General features: G+C 40.1%; 1 protein-coding gene across 1 annotated transcript in view; it reads right to left on the bottom strand.

Moving 5' to 3' along the window:
- Nucleotides 1-4,852: 4,852 nt before the first annotated feature.
- Nucleotides 4,853-19,433, bottom strand: part of LOC136957962 (cyclic nucleotide-gated channel beta-3) — an 89,324-nt gene continuing 74,743 nt past the window's right edge. Inside the window, exons 12-18 of the mRNA XM_067252177.1 lie at nt 13,718-13,877; nt 11,779-11,876; nt 11,525-11,608; nt 11,193-11,311; nt 10,326-10,478; nt 5,330-5,480; nt 4,853-4,867 (exon numbers count right to left, since the gene is read on the bottom strand). Coding sequence (XP_067108278.1) covers nt 4,853-4,867; nt 5,330-5,480; nt 10,326-10,478; nt 11,193-11,311; nt 11,525-11,608; nt 11,779-11,876; nt 13,718-13,877 — 780 coding nt within the window. The remainder of the gene's footprint in view (nt 4,868-5,329; nt 5,481-10,325; nt 10,479-11,192; nt 11,312-11,524; nt 11,609-11,778; nt 11,877-13,717; nt 13,878-19,433) is intronic.

Below are 19,433 nucleotides of genomic sequence, written 5' to 3'. Positions count from 1 at the left end.
ATACTGCGCAACCTGCAAAAATGGCGGCCAGATCAGCCAGTCCCATAAATGTAATATTTTCGGCTTAAATAATTGATAAAAAAATTATGACAGTCTTGTTTTGTGCTCGACACAGTCCTGTTCATATGTATTTGCAACCATGTTCTTAATTTAAACGTTTTTAAAAATCGCTAGTTTGCTACGCTAATGTTACATTGCTGATTTGCACAACAGTCCCGCATTTCTCTGATTAGCCTTGAATGGACTCCATGCATGTCTACAGTTTTAATTAAACTCCATTAGCAGCGAATTTAATTTGATATCAGAACATAACACTACTTGCTTTGGAGACATCGATATACGTAACCGTAACCAAGTGGTGTCTCATTTCATAGGGCTATGTAGCCCTTACCCATCCGTTTCGAGGGACAAGGGCTAGGGGTAAACTAAGGGGTAGGGGAAGACAGATAATTGGGATTCGGCCTAAGTCTGGGATACATAACAAAAAATCTTATCAGAAATACATCCCTGTTTTGACCACTGTATAAGCTCCAATCTTCACACATAGTAATCGTTCCAGACCTAGTGGCTTCTTAGGCTTTGGCTTATCTGACTCAGTTGCTGGGGTTTGATGTATTTCTATGGAATCACCGTGCTGACTAAGGAGAATAGATAGTGACTGCTCATAGATTGAGACTCAAGGGCAACCTAATAAGAAACAATAAACCAATAGAATTATTTTATTTTCATTTTAAACCTTTGATGAAAAATTATTTAAAACCTCCTGCATGCATAAAAATCCATACTACTGTCACAAATACAATACATTAAATATTTAATGTTTGGACTTATGGAACTGTAACATTTGTTTTAATTAACCAATTGAGCACTTTTAAACACATATTAATCATGAATTAGTTGTTTTTCATTTATTATTGAACCAGGTATTATTCACAGATAACTGTTAACACTTAACAGTGTAAATCAGCAGTTTAGTCTCACACAACTCCAGCTCCAGTAGCAATAGTTGTGTAAATGAGTAAAAACATAAAGGTTTTACCTTGTCTGATGCAGGTGTAGCATCAGCAGCCACCAACACTGAGTGTGATTCTTGTGCCTCAAACAGCTTTTTTAGCTTGCTGAACATGGTGAGTAGTTGTGTGGGCAACAGCAAAGAAGCAAGCCCATCCAGTTCTCTATTCCTTGTGTTGTTATTCCTTGTTGTTTCCTCTACCACTTCAGCCTTGCTGTGTCCTTGGGCAAGGCACTTCACCCTCAGCCAACGGTCCTCACAGTCCCCACCAGCAAACAATGGAAGGAACAGATGCACGCTAGCCTGTGGTTATTAATTCTCATTAATCCCTGAAGTAACTGCCTCTTGTCTCATGGGTAGACAGAGATCAGCCATCACTGCCGCCGTTCCCAATTCGTGTTCTCGTGTTCATGTGACACCTGCTAAGTGGACATACCCGACAACAAATGTGTTTCCTTTTGTCAACTTTGTCCCCTGCCATTGGCTGCATTTAAAAACCCTAAAACTGAGGTAATCTCCCACCCTGGTCACTCCCTGTTTCAGTCACTCCCCTCCGGCAGAACGCTGCGGTCCATCAGGACCAATACCACACGCCACAAAAACAGTTTCTTCCCTTCCGCTGTTGGCCTCTTCAACAAGGCCAAGGGTTCACACTGACTTCATGACTCAATGCCCTTAAAACATTTTGCACTGCACAATACAATCTTGCACTGCATAATACAATCTTGTACCATTAGTTTTTTTGTATTTTTATATTGTAAATTACTGCAACTTATATTTTATTTTATTGTATTTTATTGTATAGTTTATTTTAATCGAATTCCACTTAGTATTGCTAGTTATGTACCCTTAGTATAGTTAGTCCTCATATTTAAATTTTGGATTCCTATATGTTTAATGTTTGCACCTTCTTGCCAAAGCAAATTCCTTGTCTGTGCAAACTTTCATGGCGAATAAAACCCATTCTGATCTATCATCACCAAACAAATTAAATTCAGTATGATGATGGTTTACCAAATTAAACAATATAAAACAACTCTACAGTAACTCAAAAACAACTCAGATCTAAAGAGCATTTATCTATGCTTACACAAAGAAAGCAAGCAACACACTTATTTACCTTGTCACTCTGGATGCACTTCATCCCTTACCACAACTTTTTCCTGGGGCTATTTTTGTCTTGCCTGGCTGTTGAGCAGATACCAAGGCCGTAATCATAATACATATTGGGGGGGACACATCCACCCCCCCCAATTTTTTTTTTTCAAATCTGGTCAAAATGTCCCCCCCAATACATTGATATAAAAATTTAAATGAGACCATTTACTTAAACAAACCTCAAAATATCCTGGTGTCTGAGAAATTCAGAATGTAATGTTGTATTCTGAAAATACTGGTACTTGGCATTTCTTGTCAGCAGAGAACCCTCTCCCCACATGACCTATAGATAACACTAGGCTTGCGTAAACAAACTGACCTAGACTGACCATTATCTTACTAGAGGTGCAATAAATATGTTTAACATTATCTGTGCTGAGTGAATCATATGGTCAAGCCTAGGGTCAGAGAACTCTGTAAGTTTCCACTGCTAGGGGGGCACACACATGCACACGCACTCTACCTCGCATCAATCGCATTGACAGCTGATATGCAGGGGAGGGGACTTCTCACCAATATGTTTAAATAGTCTTACATTAAGACTTGAGAACAGGACAAACTTTGTAGCACCATGGCGTGTGATGTTTTGTCTCCTTGCGGCCACCAAGCAATAAAGCTTTCTTGACTTCTTCACCGACTGACTGTGCAATGCTTGATAGATTAATATTTCTGACACCTGGGACCCATTCTCCGTACGTCGCTAACTCAGTTAGTCAGTCTGGCATCTACACAATATTTAGCTCATAAAAAAGAATGAGTCCTGCTAAGCTACCAAAAAAAAGTTTGTCGCAGAAATTCCAGTCGATTGTCGATGCGTCTATGTTTTATGCAGAACTAGTTTCTTCAGAGTGTAATAGGATTTTGGTGGCACGGTTCGACACATGATCCTTCTACACCAATAAGGTAGCTGCTTTTTGTCAACATGGATGGATATGGTTGTCAAATAGAGGATGGGACCTTGCACGTTAGTGTTTCCTATGTTTATTTTGCCGTGGCGGCCCGCCACGACTACATTTCTGCTGCCATGGTATCAGAAATAGGGCTGTACAAAATTTTAGACGTCTATGTGATTGTTAGAGTGCATGTCGGAGAATAGCATGGATACGCGCTTCACACCGCAGTTGAGATTGTGCGTCTTTGAGAAGTCGTATAGCTAACTTGTCAGTTAATTTAAGCCTGTTATTGTATTAGTCTATATTCTTGCTAATTTAAATTAAGTTAACTAGTGATCTGTATTATTCCCCTGCTAGCTAAATTGCACATGTCTGTTGATTCGATAGCGATTGCTGCCTTTGCTTACGTTTGTATTTTCGGTGCATTACTATGCAGAAGTAGTTTTAATTAATAAATAGTGGGTTTATTGTCATTATTTGCTACAGAATGCTTAATTAATAATTTGCAGCATTATGCCATTTAGAACATACTTTATGAGTGGAAGGTCTCTAAGTAGCCTAACCTTATTACTTTAGGGGAAATAGTATGAAAATATGTGCAATATTACATTAGTTATTAAACTAGGCTATTACATTAACCTGGGGGGGGGGGGGGAGACAGACTTATGTCGTTGTTGTAACATTCATTCATTCATTCTTCCACAAATGAAAACACTGATCAACCATAAAAACAATCGTAATGAAAAATATGAAATATGATATATAAAACTGTACAAAACAGAATAAGTAATAACAGATTAAGGACACTCAGTCCTCACTGTCAGTGTCAGGACAGTTATCTCCCAGTTCCTCAGTTTCTTTTGTGTTGGCACAATTACAACAACGACATAAGTCTGTGCAACACAGTCCTGCAGAAAAACATCTGCCTGTCTCACACGCACTTTTGCAGCCACAGTGTATCACATGCAAAACACTGTCAGGGGCCGAATTTCTGTTACGTGCAAGGTCCCATCCACTAATGCCAAACATATCCATCCATGTTGACAAAAAGCAGCTACCTTATTGGTGTAGAACGATCACGTGTCGAACCGTGCCTTCGAACAAGCTGTTGCTCTGTTGGCTCTGTTGCGGAAAAAACAGGGCGCTCATTTTGGCCACGGTGAGCAGCCATAGACTTATGTGAGCAGCCAATAGCAGCGTTGCTGATCAAGGTTTCTACTATCGATACATACCCCCTTTTAGACCAACGTATAACTCAATCCAGCTATACTAATCATAAACAACAAGTGTGTTCGAAGAACCGAATTAGCCAGATCATGATAAGCAAGATGATGTCATCTTGGATGTGTCATTTGATCTCGGATGTAATAAGCGACGTACGGAGAATGGGCCCCTGCTGGTCAAGCTAAGGAGATTACAGTCTCACGACTAACTGACCTCGCTCTCTGCTTCTATGCACAACAGTAACATAGAAACATGCTATGACACAAGAAGTTGCTATAGATACATAAATCCTGTGATTGGCACTGCAATAACTCCTGACAACGAACTACATAATTCAGTCAGCAAAACAAAGATGTGCATGGCAGAAACAAATGCTGAACTTTCAAGTATCATTTAATTTATTTACACACTGTACTTCACAGATCAAACATAGTTCTGGACAAAGCAAGTTGTGGGATGCAAACTGAAAATGTTTCCTCTGGCATCACAATCTAAAAAAATACAGCTATTCACAATCAAACATTTGCACAAGGTAATAAAAAAAGAAAAATTATGGTTTTGGCCTTTATGAGGAGGCATTCTGAAAAAAGAGGGAAAGAGGGAGAAGAAAAGAGAGAAGACAAACTTAATCTCATTCACTTTTCTTAACCAAAAAGACAACCTCTCCTTCAGAAAAGTTTAGTATAGGATAGAAAATGTAGGCAGGATAGTTGAGACTGTAGAGGAAATTCTGGGCTTAAGTATGAAGGTTTGAATATAAGCTTCTTTGTTCATTAATAAAGAACTGCCAGTGACTAGTTTTAAGTGAAGTGTAAGAGGCTGAGGCTCTGCAGGATACTTTGCTCTGTAGAATGGATGTAGCAGATAGTCTTAAGGTATTTATGATACCTAACGAAGAGCCAGAGGGCAATTTTCTCAACTGCTTATTTCCTCAGCTTTTTACCAAAACACATTGTCATGGCAATTTCTTGAGATTCACAATTAGTTCCCCTTCTTATTCCATCGTAGTCAATCCAGCAGGCTAATAAGAAATGAAAGTTACCTTGAGTCTTTCCATGAAATTTTTGTTGAAATTGCCTCCAAAGGCACGCAGAAGTTTAGGTGTAGGAGGTTTGGGTCCAAATAGTGCCAGTCCTTTTTTCTTATCTTCCTCAGCCTTAGCAGCTGCGGGACCTTTGGCTTTCATCAGTTTTCTTCAAAAAAACACACAACAGTCAGCAACTCTTAACATTTAGTTCCCATGCACACCTTAGAACTTGAGCTCTGAGCATAAAAAAAAAAATGAATGTTTGTTTGAAATTCAATGACCACTTTCTTGCATAGTTTCATCAACAGAGCTAGAAATTGTTTAGTAAACTTGTATTGAGATACTATCTTAATACTTTTGTCATGTGACAAATGATTCTGGTAAAAAATACACAAATTAGTATTTAGCTGGTGCAATTTAGCCAGACGTCAATGGGACTATGCTCATCAAATGGGTGGATCAGGGCTCTCAAGAGACTCACGCATTTCAACCATTTCTCAAACTCTCACGCAACACCTTGTATTTCTTACACATTTCAACCATTTATCACGCTTAGAAGTAAGGGATAACTTGTACCTACTATATACACTTAATGGACGAGGAGCAGATTTCTACCGAGTTGATAGTTTACTCGAGTTATATAGTTAAAAACCAGAAACATCACCATTTGTAATATTTGTATAACTTATTAAAACACCACTTCACTTATGAATTGTGGCATTACCTATTAGAAAGGTGTTGATTACTTATATATTTGATAAACTAATCCAACTGATAACCAAACCTATTAAAGAGGCAATGCTAATACAAATTATTTTACACACTTACATCCAAACATGTCACATTATGACTTCATATAATATTCTATTCAGCTAATAAAACACTTTGTAGATTTAATGCTACTGAGGTTTTGATTCTTCCCCTGACACCTCTTCCCAACACGCCCATAACTTGTTCCACCTACTCTGAGTAAAACGTATCCAAAGTTAAGGCAAACCCATTTTGAATCACATGGAAATATTCAAATGACAGGAACATTAGAGGGTGTCTTTGATAGAGCAACATACCTTTCATGCCAAGTGCACGATTGCACAACTACAAAATTAGCTACATTTGCTTAAATATAGGAGTTCACAAACTACAGTACACAACTGAACACAGACAATGTTGGAAAATCTGGAGGGACCTGGCTTTTACAAAACTCTGCTGTTTCTTAAAAACACGAGAAATAAATGTTTTCGTGTTTTTCCTTTTCAACAAAATGGAGGCTGAAAAGAAATTCCGCTTCCCATTCAAGTTGTTGAATGAAAGTTGTATTAATGCTTTCTGATTTGTTTATTGGCTGCAGCTGTTCTCACTACATGACACCATATACCTATTATTAAGTAGACCAAACATCAAAGATGTTTAAAGATGATTTTCTATTAGTTTTAATGAAAGTGCTCAGTGGCACATTGAGGCTCGAAAAACCAAGATAAGGCCATTGCCATATTGATCTTCCAGCAAGTCCGGTCGTGCGCAGTAAAGTGGCTTGCTGATTTCCAGGCTTAATAGTAAGTCTATGCTGTCTTTGACTTTTCAAAAAAGATGTAAGATAGAATAAAATCATAGTTGAGTCAGTTGCTAATGTCTTTGGTCGCAAACATCTATGCAAACATTAAATGGGAGTCAGGTGGCTGAGCGGTTAGGGAATTGGGCTGGTAATCCGAAGGTTGCTTGTTCGATTCCCGGCCGTGCAAAAATGACGGTGTGTCCTTGGGCAAGGCACTTCACCCTACTTGCCTTGGGGGGAATATCCCTGTACTTACTGTAAGTCGCTCTGGATAAGAGCGTCTGCTAAATGACTAAATGTAAATGCTTGGAACGTAAAAAATGTCACAAAAGCAGGAGCAAAATGTTGCCCTCTATGTACTGGTAATTTCAAACATGGTTGAAAATATGCACTGTTACAAAGCAGGATGCAATTTTAAACAGGTCTCACTTAACGAGCATCGGGGATGGGAGCGAGCATCAACATGGCACCTACGTAGTTTTTTTCTTCAAAGACCTACTAAATCTTACTGAAACAGCAAGATGTGTAAAAGTGTGTCGTGTGCACCTTGTATTACTAAAGAGAAGTGTTACGCGCACGCCTAGTGGCAGGGTGTTAAGAGAGGTTCATATTCCTTTTTTCGGGAGTAACTTTTAAATATAACACTTTAGTGGCACAGCGGCCTTGCACATGGTGGTGATTGGAAAGGGGAGTGGAACGGTGTCCTGATTGGGGCCCAGGTAATTAAGAGGAGGAGTTTATTATTTTTGAACTCCCAGATGGCGGAAAGACGGGGGAAACCTTCGGAGTTGTTGTGAGTGGACGTCACCATCGATGCGACCGGTTGCCCCTGGGTTTCTGTTTCCCCACCGCTGCCGATCCCTTCTTTCCTTTGCAAAACGCTGTGCTTACAGTTTTTCCCCATTGCTTTGGCTCGTTTCACGAAACAGAAATGACATTCTCAAAACAACAAGTGCAAACCTCCAAACCACTGGGCACTTGTTTAAAAACTATTGGAATTTTTCATTCCTTTAATCAAATTGCAATTGTATTAGCACATCCTCGTAAATGACAAGTGCAATTGCCTACAGTTTGCACAAATTTCAAATGATTTAGCACATCTTTGAAATGGTTAAGTACAATTGCCTTCAGTTCGGCCAATTACCAATTGAATATATCTTGCTGGTCTAAACTGACTGTTGTTTCTCAGTCAAGTGGTTATTCGCTGCAAAACATATTGGCATAATTTCCTTGTGTACATCATCACCTACACAACAGTTCACTCCACTGTCAAAATCTTTCAGGCACATAATACCATGAAAAACATCATGGTATATACTGTAATATGGATCTCTTGGATCAACTGGTTACAGTCATTGTCAGGTGCAACTAGAACTTTACTAAACAAGGGGACACATCCGATCACCAATCACACAGTAAGTTTAGTTAGCTGACAGGAGCCATCCAGGAGTATAAATGCTTCCATCCAATATATAGAGCTTGTCCCAGGCCAGCTCGGGGGCAACATCACCATGTATGCTGCCATTTTCAGAGAAATTCCCAGTCTTGGCCCATACAATACCCAGAAGCAACTGGTGTTCTTGGACCACCTGCACTCCGATCTTATCCCTCTACATGAGAGGGGTTTGGTAGGGCCGCACTTGCTTACATTTGTCATTGTGTGGGACAATGTAAGCTTCCACCGTGGCCCAGTCATCAGGGTTCACTGCCCATCCAAGAATGCTTATGGTGCTCTTATCACCTTACTCCCCATTCCTCAATCCTGCTCCAGGCAATGGATGCTGCTTGTGACGATGTCACAGCAGATCAGTGTAGGGGATGGTTGCGGCATGCACAATGATTCTTCCCCTGTTGCATCGCAAGGGAGAACCACAGATGTGATGTCGATGAAATCTGTGGCCAGATAGACAGGAGCGTGAGGATGAGCAGGAGAGTGAGGACGACAACTAGTGAAACTACTTTCTTACTGTATGTGTTGGTAGTGTAGGTTATACATTTTGATGTGCTTATTGTATGACATTATATTGTGCTGTACACATCTCATGTTACAGTAACCACAATGTATGGCAATTACAGTAACAATTTCAAAAGCAGTGTGAGTGCAATATGTGATGTGAAACCTTGTAGGCTACTCTTGAATTACTGTAATCTTTTTTCTGTTTGATACACATTTACATTTAAATTTTATATTTATTCATTTAGCAGACACTTTTATCCAAAGCGACTTCCAAAAGAGAACTTTACAAAAGTCAATGATCAAGTCAAGGTCAATGATCATAAACAATGAGGTAGCCCCAAAAACATTGTGGGTAGCCAAAACATGAAGCATACATTGTGAAAAGCAAATAAGTGCCAATGGGAAGAAACATAGTTCTTGAAGGTGGAGGTGGGGAGGTGATTCCACCATTGGGCGGCCAGACAAGAGAAGAGCTTGGGTTGGGAGCGGGCGCTCTTGAGAGGTGGGACCACCAGACGGTTGACAGAAGAAGACCGTAGGTGGCGGGTGGGGGTGTAAGGCTGGAGGAGAGACTTGATGTAGTCGGGTGCAGTCCCGTTCACCGCTCGTAAGGTCAGTACCAGGGTTTTGAATCTGATACGGGCCGTGATGGGAAGCCAGTGAAGGGAGATGAGGAGCGGGGTAACATGGGAGCTGGTAGTCTGGGTAGATTGAAGACACATAGTATTCTGGAAAGAAAACATCTACTACAGTAACTGTAGCACAGTGCACATGAGGGATATTTTTAAGGTCCACTGCCATACTGACAAAACATCTAATCATTTTGACCTGCAGTGTTTACACAATGCCAAAGTGACTTTTCATTTTGGGGGCACTGACTATTTGTATGAGAAAAGGATTTAGTTTTGACTGATGAGTTGTCTGTTTTAGGAGAAAGATGACCCTTTGCAGGTGTGCCATGGTGTTTTGCTGAACCATCTAGGTTATTTTGGCAAATGTATTTAAAACTTTGAGAATGTCCTCTTTTTTCTCGAGATGAGCCAAAGCAATCGAGAAGGAACTTTTCATTTTGGGGGCACTGACTATTTATATGAGAAAATGATTTGGTTTTGAAGCTTGAGTTAACTGTTTTGGGTGAGATATGAACTTTTGAAGGTGATCTATGTATTTGTGCTGAACCATATAGGTTATTTTGCCAAATGAACTTAGAGCTTTGAGAATGTCATTTCTGTTCCAAGAATTGAGCCAAAGCAATGGAGAAAAACTATAATGTACCAAATACATAATATCAGCGAGCTCTCTGCCGAACCGAACGGCGGCTTGGGCTGTCCTGGAGACCGGGGTGGGAGTCTACCTGGCGGGGGTGAGTGTTCCAGTTTCTCCTTCCGCTCGTCACCTGTCTGGGCCCGCCACGGTTAGCTCTAGCATCAGTCTCAGTCGACTAACATTTCCCCCTAGACAACGACGACCGAACAGAAGAAATATGCTAACCCCTTTCTTACCTTCCCTTCCTGGCCAAGACTTTCTGTGATTCAGGGTAGTGAACCAAGATGTCTGTTAGGTCCTTCTTATCCAGTACAAAGAGGTTAGCAAAGCCGTGAGCTTTGACATTAGCTGTTCTCCTGTTCCCTCCATCTTTGGATGACTGCAACAGACTGAAATATGTTTAGATTTTTAATGCATGATGGAACTAAAGTCTATAATTTTGCAGTTTGGGGTAGGGATGCACCGAATCCAGATTTTTGGGGTTCGGCCGAATACCGAATCCCCTGGTTAAGATTCTGCCAAAACCGAATCCTACTCCCATCCTCAGTCCATTAACACAGTAAACACATTAATGAAGTAAACAACGACCACAGCAGTGTATTTTGACAATTACCATATGCCTATGTTTACCCTATCTCAAGATCCAATCAATATCCAAAATATTAGCCATTTACATTTCTTGAATTTCTTTCGTATGTTTCATACGCAAATGTTTTAACAGTGAATATGTTGTGTATTGTTTAGGGTCCTTGCCACCACGAGACAAATCAACATTGCAAATTGAACATGTAGCTTGACTTGAATCTCCTTCTTTTGACTGAAAGTACTGCCAAACAACACTTTTTCTGCTCACAAGATCCATTTTCACTTTCTCTCAGCCTACTGCATTGAATGGTCCACCTAGGCCTACGTAAACACATTCCCGTAATCAATGGAGGCGTCATTATGTCGACCAGCGTAGCGTGCGTAGTGCAAGCGTAGGGTTCGGTGGAAAAGAATTCTATGGTTCGGCCGAAACTGAACCCCATCAAAAAGCCCAATATTCGGCCGAATCCGGAACCTGGATTCGGTGCATCCGTAGCTCAGGGTGCACATCCCTTTACCTGATCTCTCCAAACACACAACCAGCCTTCAGAGTGACAAAGACTATGGAATTGTCAGGTCCTCCCACCACCTGCACCGCTCCACTTTTGATGATGTACATCTCTTTACCAATATCTCCCTAGGTGGAGGAAAAAATTGTGTTCAGCAGAATGTTGTCTGTTATGTACAGTGGCAAAATGTTGGTAATTTCAAGAGATTACAACAATACTTATGCAAAGGAAATCCCTGGAAGATTCCATCCTTTTGCAACTCTACTGCTTTTCAAGCAGTGGTTTTAAATAGTCAGATAGTGTTATGAGAGTTTCATTTTAAGACAGACACACACACTTACCTTCTTCACCACAAAGTCCCCTGGTAAATAAATGATTGACTTCAGCCTCAGCAACATGTCCACTAACATCTGCTGATCGCAACCCTTAACATATAACATTTATTCACAAATTAATTTAAACATTAAAGACCAAAAGAGTACGTGATTTGGTATTCCAAAGAAAAGTATGGATTTGAAGACTTTCCTATGATGTATGAGCCAAATAGACTACAAAGATGTCATGTTTAAATTTATTTTGACTTGAGATTTCTGACCTTAAATAGATCTATCTTCTGGAAGGTAGTAAGATTAACGTCCACAGCGATGGCTGTTCTCATCACCAGAGGCATCTGGTCCAGCAGCTCAGACTCATCTAATAGGAGAGTGTACATTGTATATTTTAGTATGTATCCATAATAATGCATCCTCATAATAACAGTCAAATCAAAACAAATACGAAACTCATAAACTTGAGGAAGCCCGAATTGTTTTAATAGTCAATTGAATAAATAGGAATAATTATAATTGTATTTGTAATACACTTTATATTTAGCTAAATCTCAAAGTGCTACAGGTGAATATTACTATATAATATGTAATATATATTAAAGTACTCTTACTTTATATTTTACGTTTTATTTAATATTGTACAGTATTTGATTGTATTTCTTAATCTTATATTTACAGTGAGGGAAAAAATTATTAGATCCCCTGCTGATTTTGTACGTTTTCCCACTGACAAAAAAATTATCAGTCTATAATTTGGGTAGGCTTATTTGAACAGTGAGAGACAGAATAACAACAACAAAATACATAAAGACGCATGTAAAAATTGTTATAAATCGATTTGCATTTTAATGAGTGAAATAAGTATTTGACCCCTTCTCAATCACAAAATCTCAGCTCGTTACCTGAATAAAAGACACCTGTCCACAGAAGCAAGCAATTATTACTTGGTGACAACCCTTGTTGGCAATCACAGAGGTCAGACGTTTCTTGTAGTTGGTCACCAGGTTTGCACACAGCCAAGAGGGATTTTGTCCCACTCCTCTTTACAGATCTTCTCCAAGTCATTAAGGTTTTGAGGCTGACATTTGGCAACTCGAACCTTCAGCTCCCTCCACAGATTTTCTATGGGATTAAGGTGACTGGCTAGGCCACTCCTGGACCTAACACCTTAATATGCTTCTTCTTCTTCTCCTTTGTTGCCTTGGCCGTGTGTTATGGGTCATTGTCATGCTTACATACCCATCCACGACCCATTTTCAATGGCGTGGCTGAGGGAAGGAGGTTCTTCAGATGTTCATTGGCAAACTTCAGACGAGCCTGTATATGTGCTTTCTTGAGCAGGGGGACCTTGCGGGCACTGCAGGATTTCAGTCCTTCATGGCGTAGTGTGTTACCAATTGTTTTCTTGGTGACCATGGTCCCAGCTGCCTTGAGATCATTGACAAGATCCTCCCGTGTAGTTCTGGGATGATTCCTCACCACTCTCATGATCATTGCAACTCCACCAGGTGAGATCTTGCATGGAGCCCCAGACCGAGGGAGAATGACATTTCTTTTGTGTTCCTTCCATTTGCGAAGAATCGCACCAACTGTTGTCACCTTCTCACCAAGCTGCTTGGCGATGGTCTTGTAGCCCATTCCAGCCTTGTGTAGGTAGCCTTGTCCCTGACATCCTTGGACAGCTCTTTGGTCTTGGCCATGGTGGAGAGTTTGGAATCTGATTGATTGCTTGCTTCTGTGGACAGGTGTCTTTTATATAGGTAACAAGCTGAGATTTTCTGATTGAGAAGGAGTCAAATACTTATTTCACTTATTAAAATGCAAATGCAAAAAAAATGAATTAGTTTTTCTGGATTTTGTTGTTATTCTGTCTCTCACTGTTCAAATAAACCTACCATTAAAATGATAGACTGATCATTTCTTTGTCAGTGGGCAAACGCACAAAATCAGCAGGGGATCAAATAATTTCTTCCCTCACTGTAAGGACTGCACACACTTTTTAAAGATTCTTATATATTTACTGTATGCACCTGCCCACCAAAGTAAATTCCTTGTTGCCGATTAAACTTTATTCTGATTCTGATCTTGGAAAGGATAGAGACCTTTTCTCAGCAATCCAGAAATCCCAGCTTCATGGTTTCACCCATCTCAGTATATCTCTATTAGTAATTAAATTCAATAGAAGTAGTTTGCTGGGAAACCTACCCAGCATACCCTGAGCATCCCAGGTGTAGTTGTACCAGGTGCGGACTCTGTTCTGCACCAACTTGGGGATGTGGTTGGTCACCATATACGACACACAGCCATCCATGGAGGCACGGAAATACGTCTCTCCAGCCGTAGCTGCACCAATGACATCTCTCATCTGAGATTGGTGACAGAAGATGCACATTTTTGGGGGGAAATTATGAACTATCATTGACTTAAATGAAGCTTAAATTGCAAAATTCTGACATCTTATACGGTCAGGGTTACCAAAGTGACCTAAATAATCTTAATTTGAATTCCACATTTTAAATATAGACGTCTGCCCATCATCTGGACTGTTTTAAAACTCTACCTCATGATTCAGATAACATAAAATATTATTATTCATAGGTCTGACAACTCATCGTTTTCACCAAACATTTATCTTACCACTAAGAGATCTCCCAAATAGTAGTAATAGGTTTTATTTAAGAGCTGAAAACCTGTTCACAAAGCTGCCGTGACCAACTTTCCCTATGGAATTAGGAGAAATCTTAAACTAGAAAAAGGGCACCGTGGACCTCGTTACATTTACATTTAGTCACTCTTATCCAGAGCGACTTACAGTAAGTACAGGGACATTCCCCCTGAGGCAAGTAGGGTGAAGTGCCTTGCCCAAGGACACAACGTCATTTTTGTCGGCTGGGAATCGAACCGGCAACCTTCTGATTAATAGCCCGACTCACTAAGTGCTCAGCCATCTGACTCCTCATTACTATGGATTTATTACAATGGCTCACAGTGATAGGCTGGTAAAGGATGGGTCTCTGTCAATGATTTCATCATAGAAATACTGTACTAAGGTGCTATCATGTTGTCGTATTCAATTTGGCGACATGATGGCATCTTAGTACAATATTCATTCCATTGAAAGTTGGTATACATGGATGGCTATTGCTCATCGGGAACAAAAACGTCTCAGAAACCCATGATGTCCAAATTATAGATTGTTCTCTACAGTGGTAATTTGTGAAAACCGTAAAAAAATTACTTAAAATCAACCATTGTTGCCTTGAAAAGTTTTCCACGTGTGGGACTATGTCACTCTACCATGTCAAAAAAACATTGTCTGCAATTTTCAGGAGGAATCCGTCATTACTTCTTGCAGCTACATTTATATTGTAAGGGGCTGTTTACACAATGTTTTCAACTAGAAACTGAAAAGTTTTTATGCGTTTTGGCCGTTTGTTTACACGACAATGGTGTTTTGGGGACAGAAAATGCAAACATATCACAACGGGTTTCAAAGTGCAAGTTTTTTTGGTTATAATCTCTGTGTAAACTGACGTTGTGAAAATTATGATGTATTCAGTCTATATGCATGTGCTTGAGTACTTCTAAACAACCCGTGAGAACTACAATCCCTTCTGTGGAGGAATACTTGTGTGCAGTGTTTCTTTACAAAGTGACATTGCCAACGACTGGCCTGGCATGCATTATACTGCATTTTTTGTAGTTTCTGCGGATCTGTGTAAACAGGAAACTTACAATGATTTGGACATGTGTTCCATCTATAGCACCAACTACACAGGGTAGTCCAGCTACGGGCATGAAGTCTGTTTTGTTTCATTGTCATTGGTGAACATCAAGAGGAAACCGTGAATAGCTGGATGATGTTTAGAGAGGGCATTTATTGTTTGATGGAAAATTCTGACAGATGAGAGCCTATACCTACTTAAATCTGTAAAATATGTTAAATGGGAGTTTAATACATTTTCACCTGGCTATATTTATCTTTTTCTCAGAAGTGTTCCGAAAATGTACTTATGACATGACTATTCACATAGGCCTGCTTTTTCACAGATTTATTTTTGTACTTATACACAAATATAAAATGTGTGCTTCTACTTTGTAATTATACTTTAACCCTTGTGTTATCTTCGGGTCATTCTGACCCATCAGTCATTGTGACCCACCGTCGTATTGCGACACATTTACCTCATACAAAAACAAAGTGAAGCATTTTCTTTTAACTGTCGGGCTGTCTCAGACCCCCCACATTGGAATGGTTAAAAGAAAATTATTTTTATTTGTTTTTGTATTGGGTAAAATTGGGTAAACACAACGATGGTTCGTTATGAACCTTTGGGTCATGTGACCCGAAGGCAGCACGAGGGTTAAATATAATTTTTGGGGGGCTTGGGTAGTTTGTCTGCGCTGCATAGCTGCATTCTCATTGTGGCCAACTAGCGTAAAACCTCAGGTTTTGATCTCCGGCGTTATTGGGTTGTTTCTGTTGGTTGACGAAGTGACTGCATCCCTGACAAGCTCTACCCTTGTGATTCAGGCTACTCCTTTTTAAAAGATCAGTTTCACTAAATGTTAACCTGATTACAAGGAAGATTGCAGAAAGTTAGGATTGTTTGTGATTAGGTTAAATACGACTTTTGGTCGCATATGCGACCACAATTTGTACGGGTGCGACTAAAATATTTACTAGGTCGCACCGGTGCACCTAACCTCCTCGCAACCGCTACCTCTCCAGGAACGAAGCATTTGTTTCTTCTTTGACGGAACTCGCACTCATGGTTGGATCATATCGTGGTCTAAACTAATCAGAGATGGGGCGAGTCTTTGCCTCTGATTGGCTGTGGTCCAGATATTCCTGTAGGCCTACACTGCTCCGTGCTGTGTGATTGAAATTACGACCAGGGCCCCGTTCGTCGTAAGAGTTGAAGCTAAATTAATCAATTGTCCCTTTAGCCCGTTAACATTAGCGAGATGAGTGAGAACAGCAAATATCGGTTCGTCAACGGCTGATCCGCATCCAAATCATGTGGTTAATTTCAATCAGGCTAAACTTATCAGGGAAATTGCACGTGCACGTACTACTTCAAAAGGCAGGAAAGGTCGATCACCAAAACCGTGATTTTCTAACGGTATGATGGCGGAAAAGACGAAAGAGAGAGCGGTGATAGGCTATTCTCGCCATCCGAGCAAACTATTATAATGAGTCTCTAGACAATAAGCATATTATCATGGCTAAGTCAAACACCGCCACCGCTGCCAGAGCAAGACAAGCAGCTTGGGAAAAAATTGCCGATAAGCTAAATGCGAAAGTTTTGGGGAAATGTATAGGCTCATCTTAAGTGCCTCATTACCTCAATCAATCAGATCACATTTCTTTAATTGTGCCTGCTGGTATAGGCTTAATGGAAATTAATAATCGAATGAGATCTTGCTAGCGAAAAAAATTATCTAAACTCTACGATACGAATTCATAGACAATTATGAGGATATAAGTAGGCTACTGCGCTTATATCATGTACTATATATGTGTATATGCATGTAGGCATATGTGTAAATCCCTCTTTGATGTCATTGACTGGGACATGGCCAGGGAATATGATGAATTGATTCATCAGCTGGTTAAGCGCCAAGTACACTTTTCTTACAGCAACGCATGCTGCGGCTTTGCCAATGTTTTCTGCATCGCCTATACTGTATAAAAATGTAGCCTATAGCCTACCTGACGCAAAAAACCTCAAGGCTTTGCAGTCTGAAGCACAGTTAAAGTTTCAAGTAGCCTAGCTTTATTGTCAATTTCTTCACATGTCAAGACATAAAAAGGAATCGATATGACGTTTCCCACTCTCCCACAGTGAAACATATAAAAAGCACAGGCACAACAGATAAGACATTTCGTAAAACATAGCGTTACATATTCACATACAGCAGCATAAGCTCATAATAAAGCATAAAGCTTGCTGCGGCGTGTGATATTTGCAATGTACGGCCCGAGAAGGTCTTTCAAATAAATGAGTCCATGTCGGCTGAATCGATATTGCTCAAACAAGAACTCATCCGTGTGAAATAAAGGATCTTGGCAATCGCGAAGAACTCTATTGGTATGGAAAGCTAATCGAACTAAAATATAGCTCCTTGGTCAACTGGGTCTCTCAAAAAGGGAGCTGCCATGTTATTTTCCGGGGGTGTGGCAAGCTTATCCAGCTACACTTACGTTAGCCTGCTCTGGAGCAGGTTAGTGCTAATTGATATGTTACTATGGTGATTTATCGAAAGTTGCTTCCACAAACCAAAAAGAGGGGCGTTTTTTATCTTAGCCTGAAAATTAGCTCGCTAAACCGCTTAGCGAGCTACGACGAATACCACCCTGTGCACCAGAGAATCAGTTATGGCAGACCTGGGCATTGAACGGCCTGCGGTTCACAACCGGCCCACAGGCTGTTCCAATCCGGCCCGCGTGAGGTAAATAAAAAATAAATGTGTTGAGCGGTTGTAAATATGTAGTCCTGAAACACTTGTGATCAGGCAATTTACATATGTGCGCTTGCGCAACCTCACCGACAGGAGAGTTAGGTGGTTTGCCCTCGAAAATGAAAAACGAAAGGTTGATACAGAATGTAGAGTTTTTAACAAGACATGGACTTCTAAGTATCTGTTTACTGAGGTCAAAGTCAAAGCTGTGTTATTAGTTTTGGAGAACAGGTCGCTGTGTTGAAGGATTACAAATTGAATCGGCAGTAAGGGACTCAAGAAAAAAACGAACGCGGACATAATAAGAACTTGACTGATTCAGTGGGCGCGGGCTGATGGTTTGCTAGTTAAATTGCACACTCGGATCATCACCTGTCAGCTGTCCTTCGCATATCCACCTCAGACATTCAGCCAGATTTTGATGCACTTGTTCAAGCCCACTGGATTCCTCTCACATAACAAAATGAACTGCAAAAAAGTATTGCTTTTTGTATAAAGTTGATCAATTGCATATCTTTAACATACTGCAAAACAACTTTTCAGTGTTGGTGAAGATTAATTAGAAAATGAAACACTGATGTAATGATTTTTTTTAGTTTTTACTGTTACTTCGATAGTCTTTTCCTAGTTGACCAACATGTAAAATATTTATATAAATATTCACAGAATATCCTTATTCTTCTGATAACCAGTATCAGCTAATAAAAATATATACTTTAATGCTTTTTACAATGGGGGAAAATGAATAGTGAGCAGAATTATGTTCAGAATTAAGTTATCGTTGATGCAGCCCTCCAACACATTTCAGGTTTCTCATGTGGCACCTTGTCAAAATTAATTGCCCACCCCAAGTTACGGAGCTGGGCCATGGAGCTAACCCATGGAGCTAGGATGTTGATGCTAGGGAGAGTGTGGCAAGCTGGTTTAGCCAAGGCCAAAGGGCAAGAAAGCCAAATTACAGGTGTTGGCCATCTGAAGGGCATGCGACAGCAAGGGGGGACCCGCTATAAGACTTTGAGCCATGAAATGTTAGGTCTCAGTTCAGGGAAGCACTTTTAAACAGTAGCACTTTCTATTTTAAAATGTTTTATTTTTCTTGCAATGTTTTAGTTTGGCAGCTCAGTGAAGCACTTAAAATATTTTTATATACAGTTTAATTGTGCGTCAAATAAAACCAATATTTACCTACACCTTATTCTTGTTTAAGGTCATTTACATAATATATATGAATGTATATGGAGCGTGATAAAAAGGTGACCTTGAAATTGTGGCGACGCAAGGAAAAATGTGGGTGCACCTAAATTTTGTGCTGGTGCACCTAAATAAAAAAGTTAGGCGCACCAGTGCAACCAAGGGAAAAAGTTAGTCTGGAGCCCTGACTTCTTCCTAGTTGCCATGTTTGCTGCAGTCTGTCTTTTATAGTTTATTCAGACAGACGTTTGCGTGTCCCATTATT

This window comes from Osmerus mordax, chromosome 15 (assembly GCF_038355195.1).
Source record: "Osmerus mordax isolate fOsmMor3 chromosome 15, fOsmMor3.pri, whole genome shotgun sequence".
NCBI classification, from domain to species: Eukaryota; Metazoa; Chordata; class Actinopteri; order Osmeriformes; family Osmeridae; genus Osmerus; species Osmerus mordax.
The sequence above is the reverse complement of the archived record's forward strand: the minus strand, read 5'-3'. Positions and strand labels throughout refer to the sequence as shown.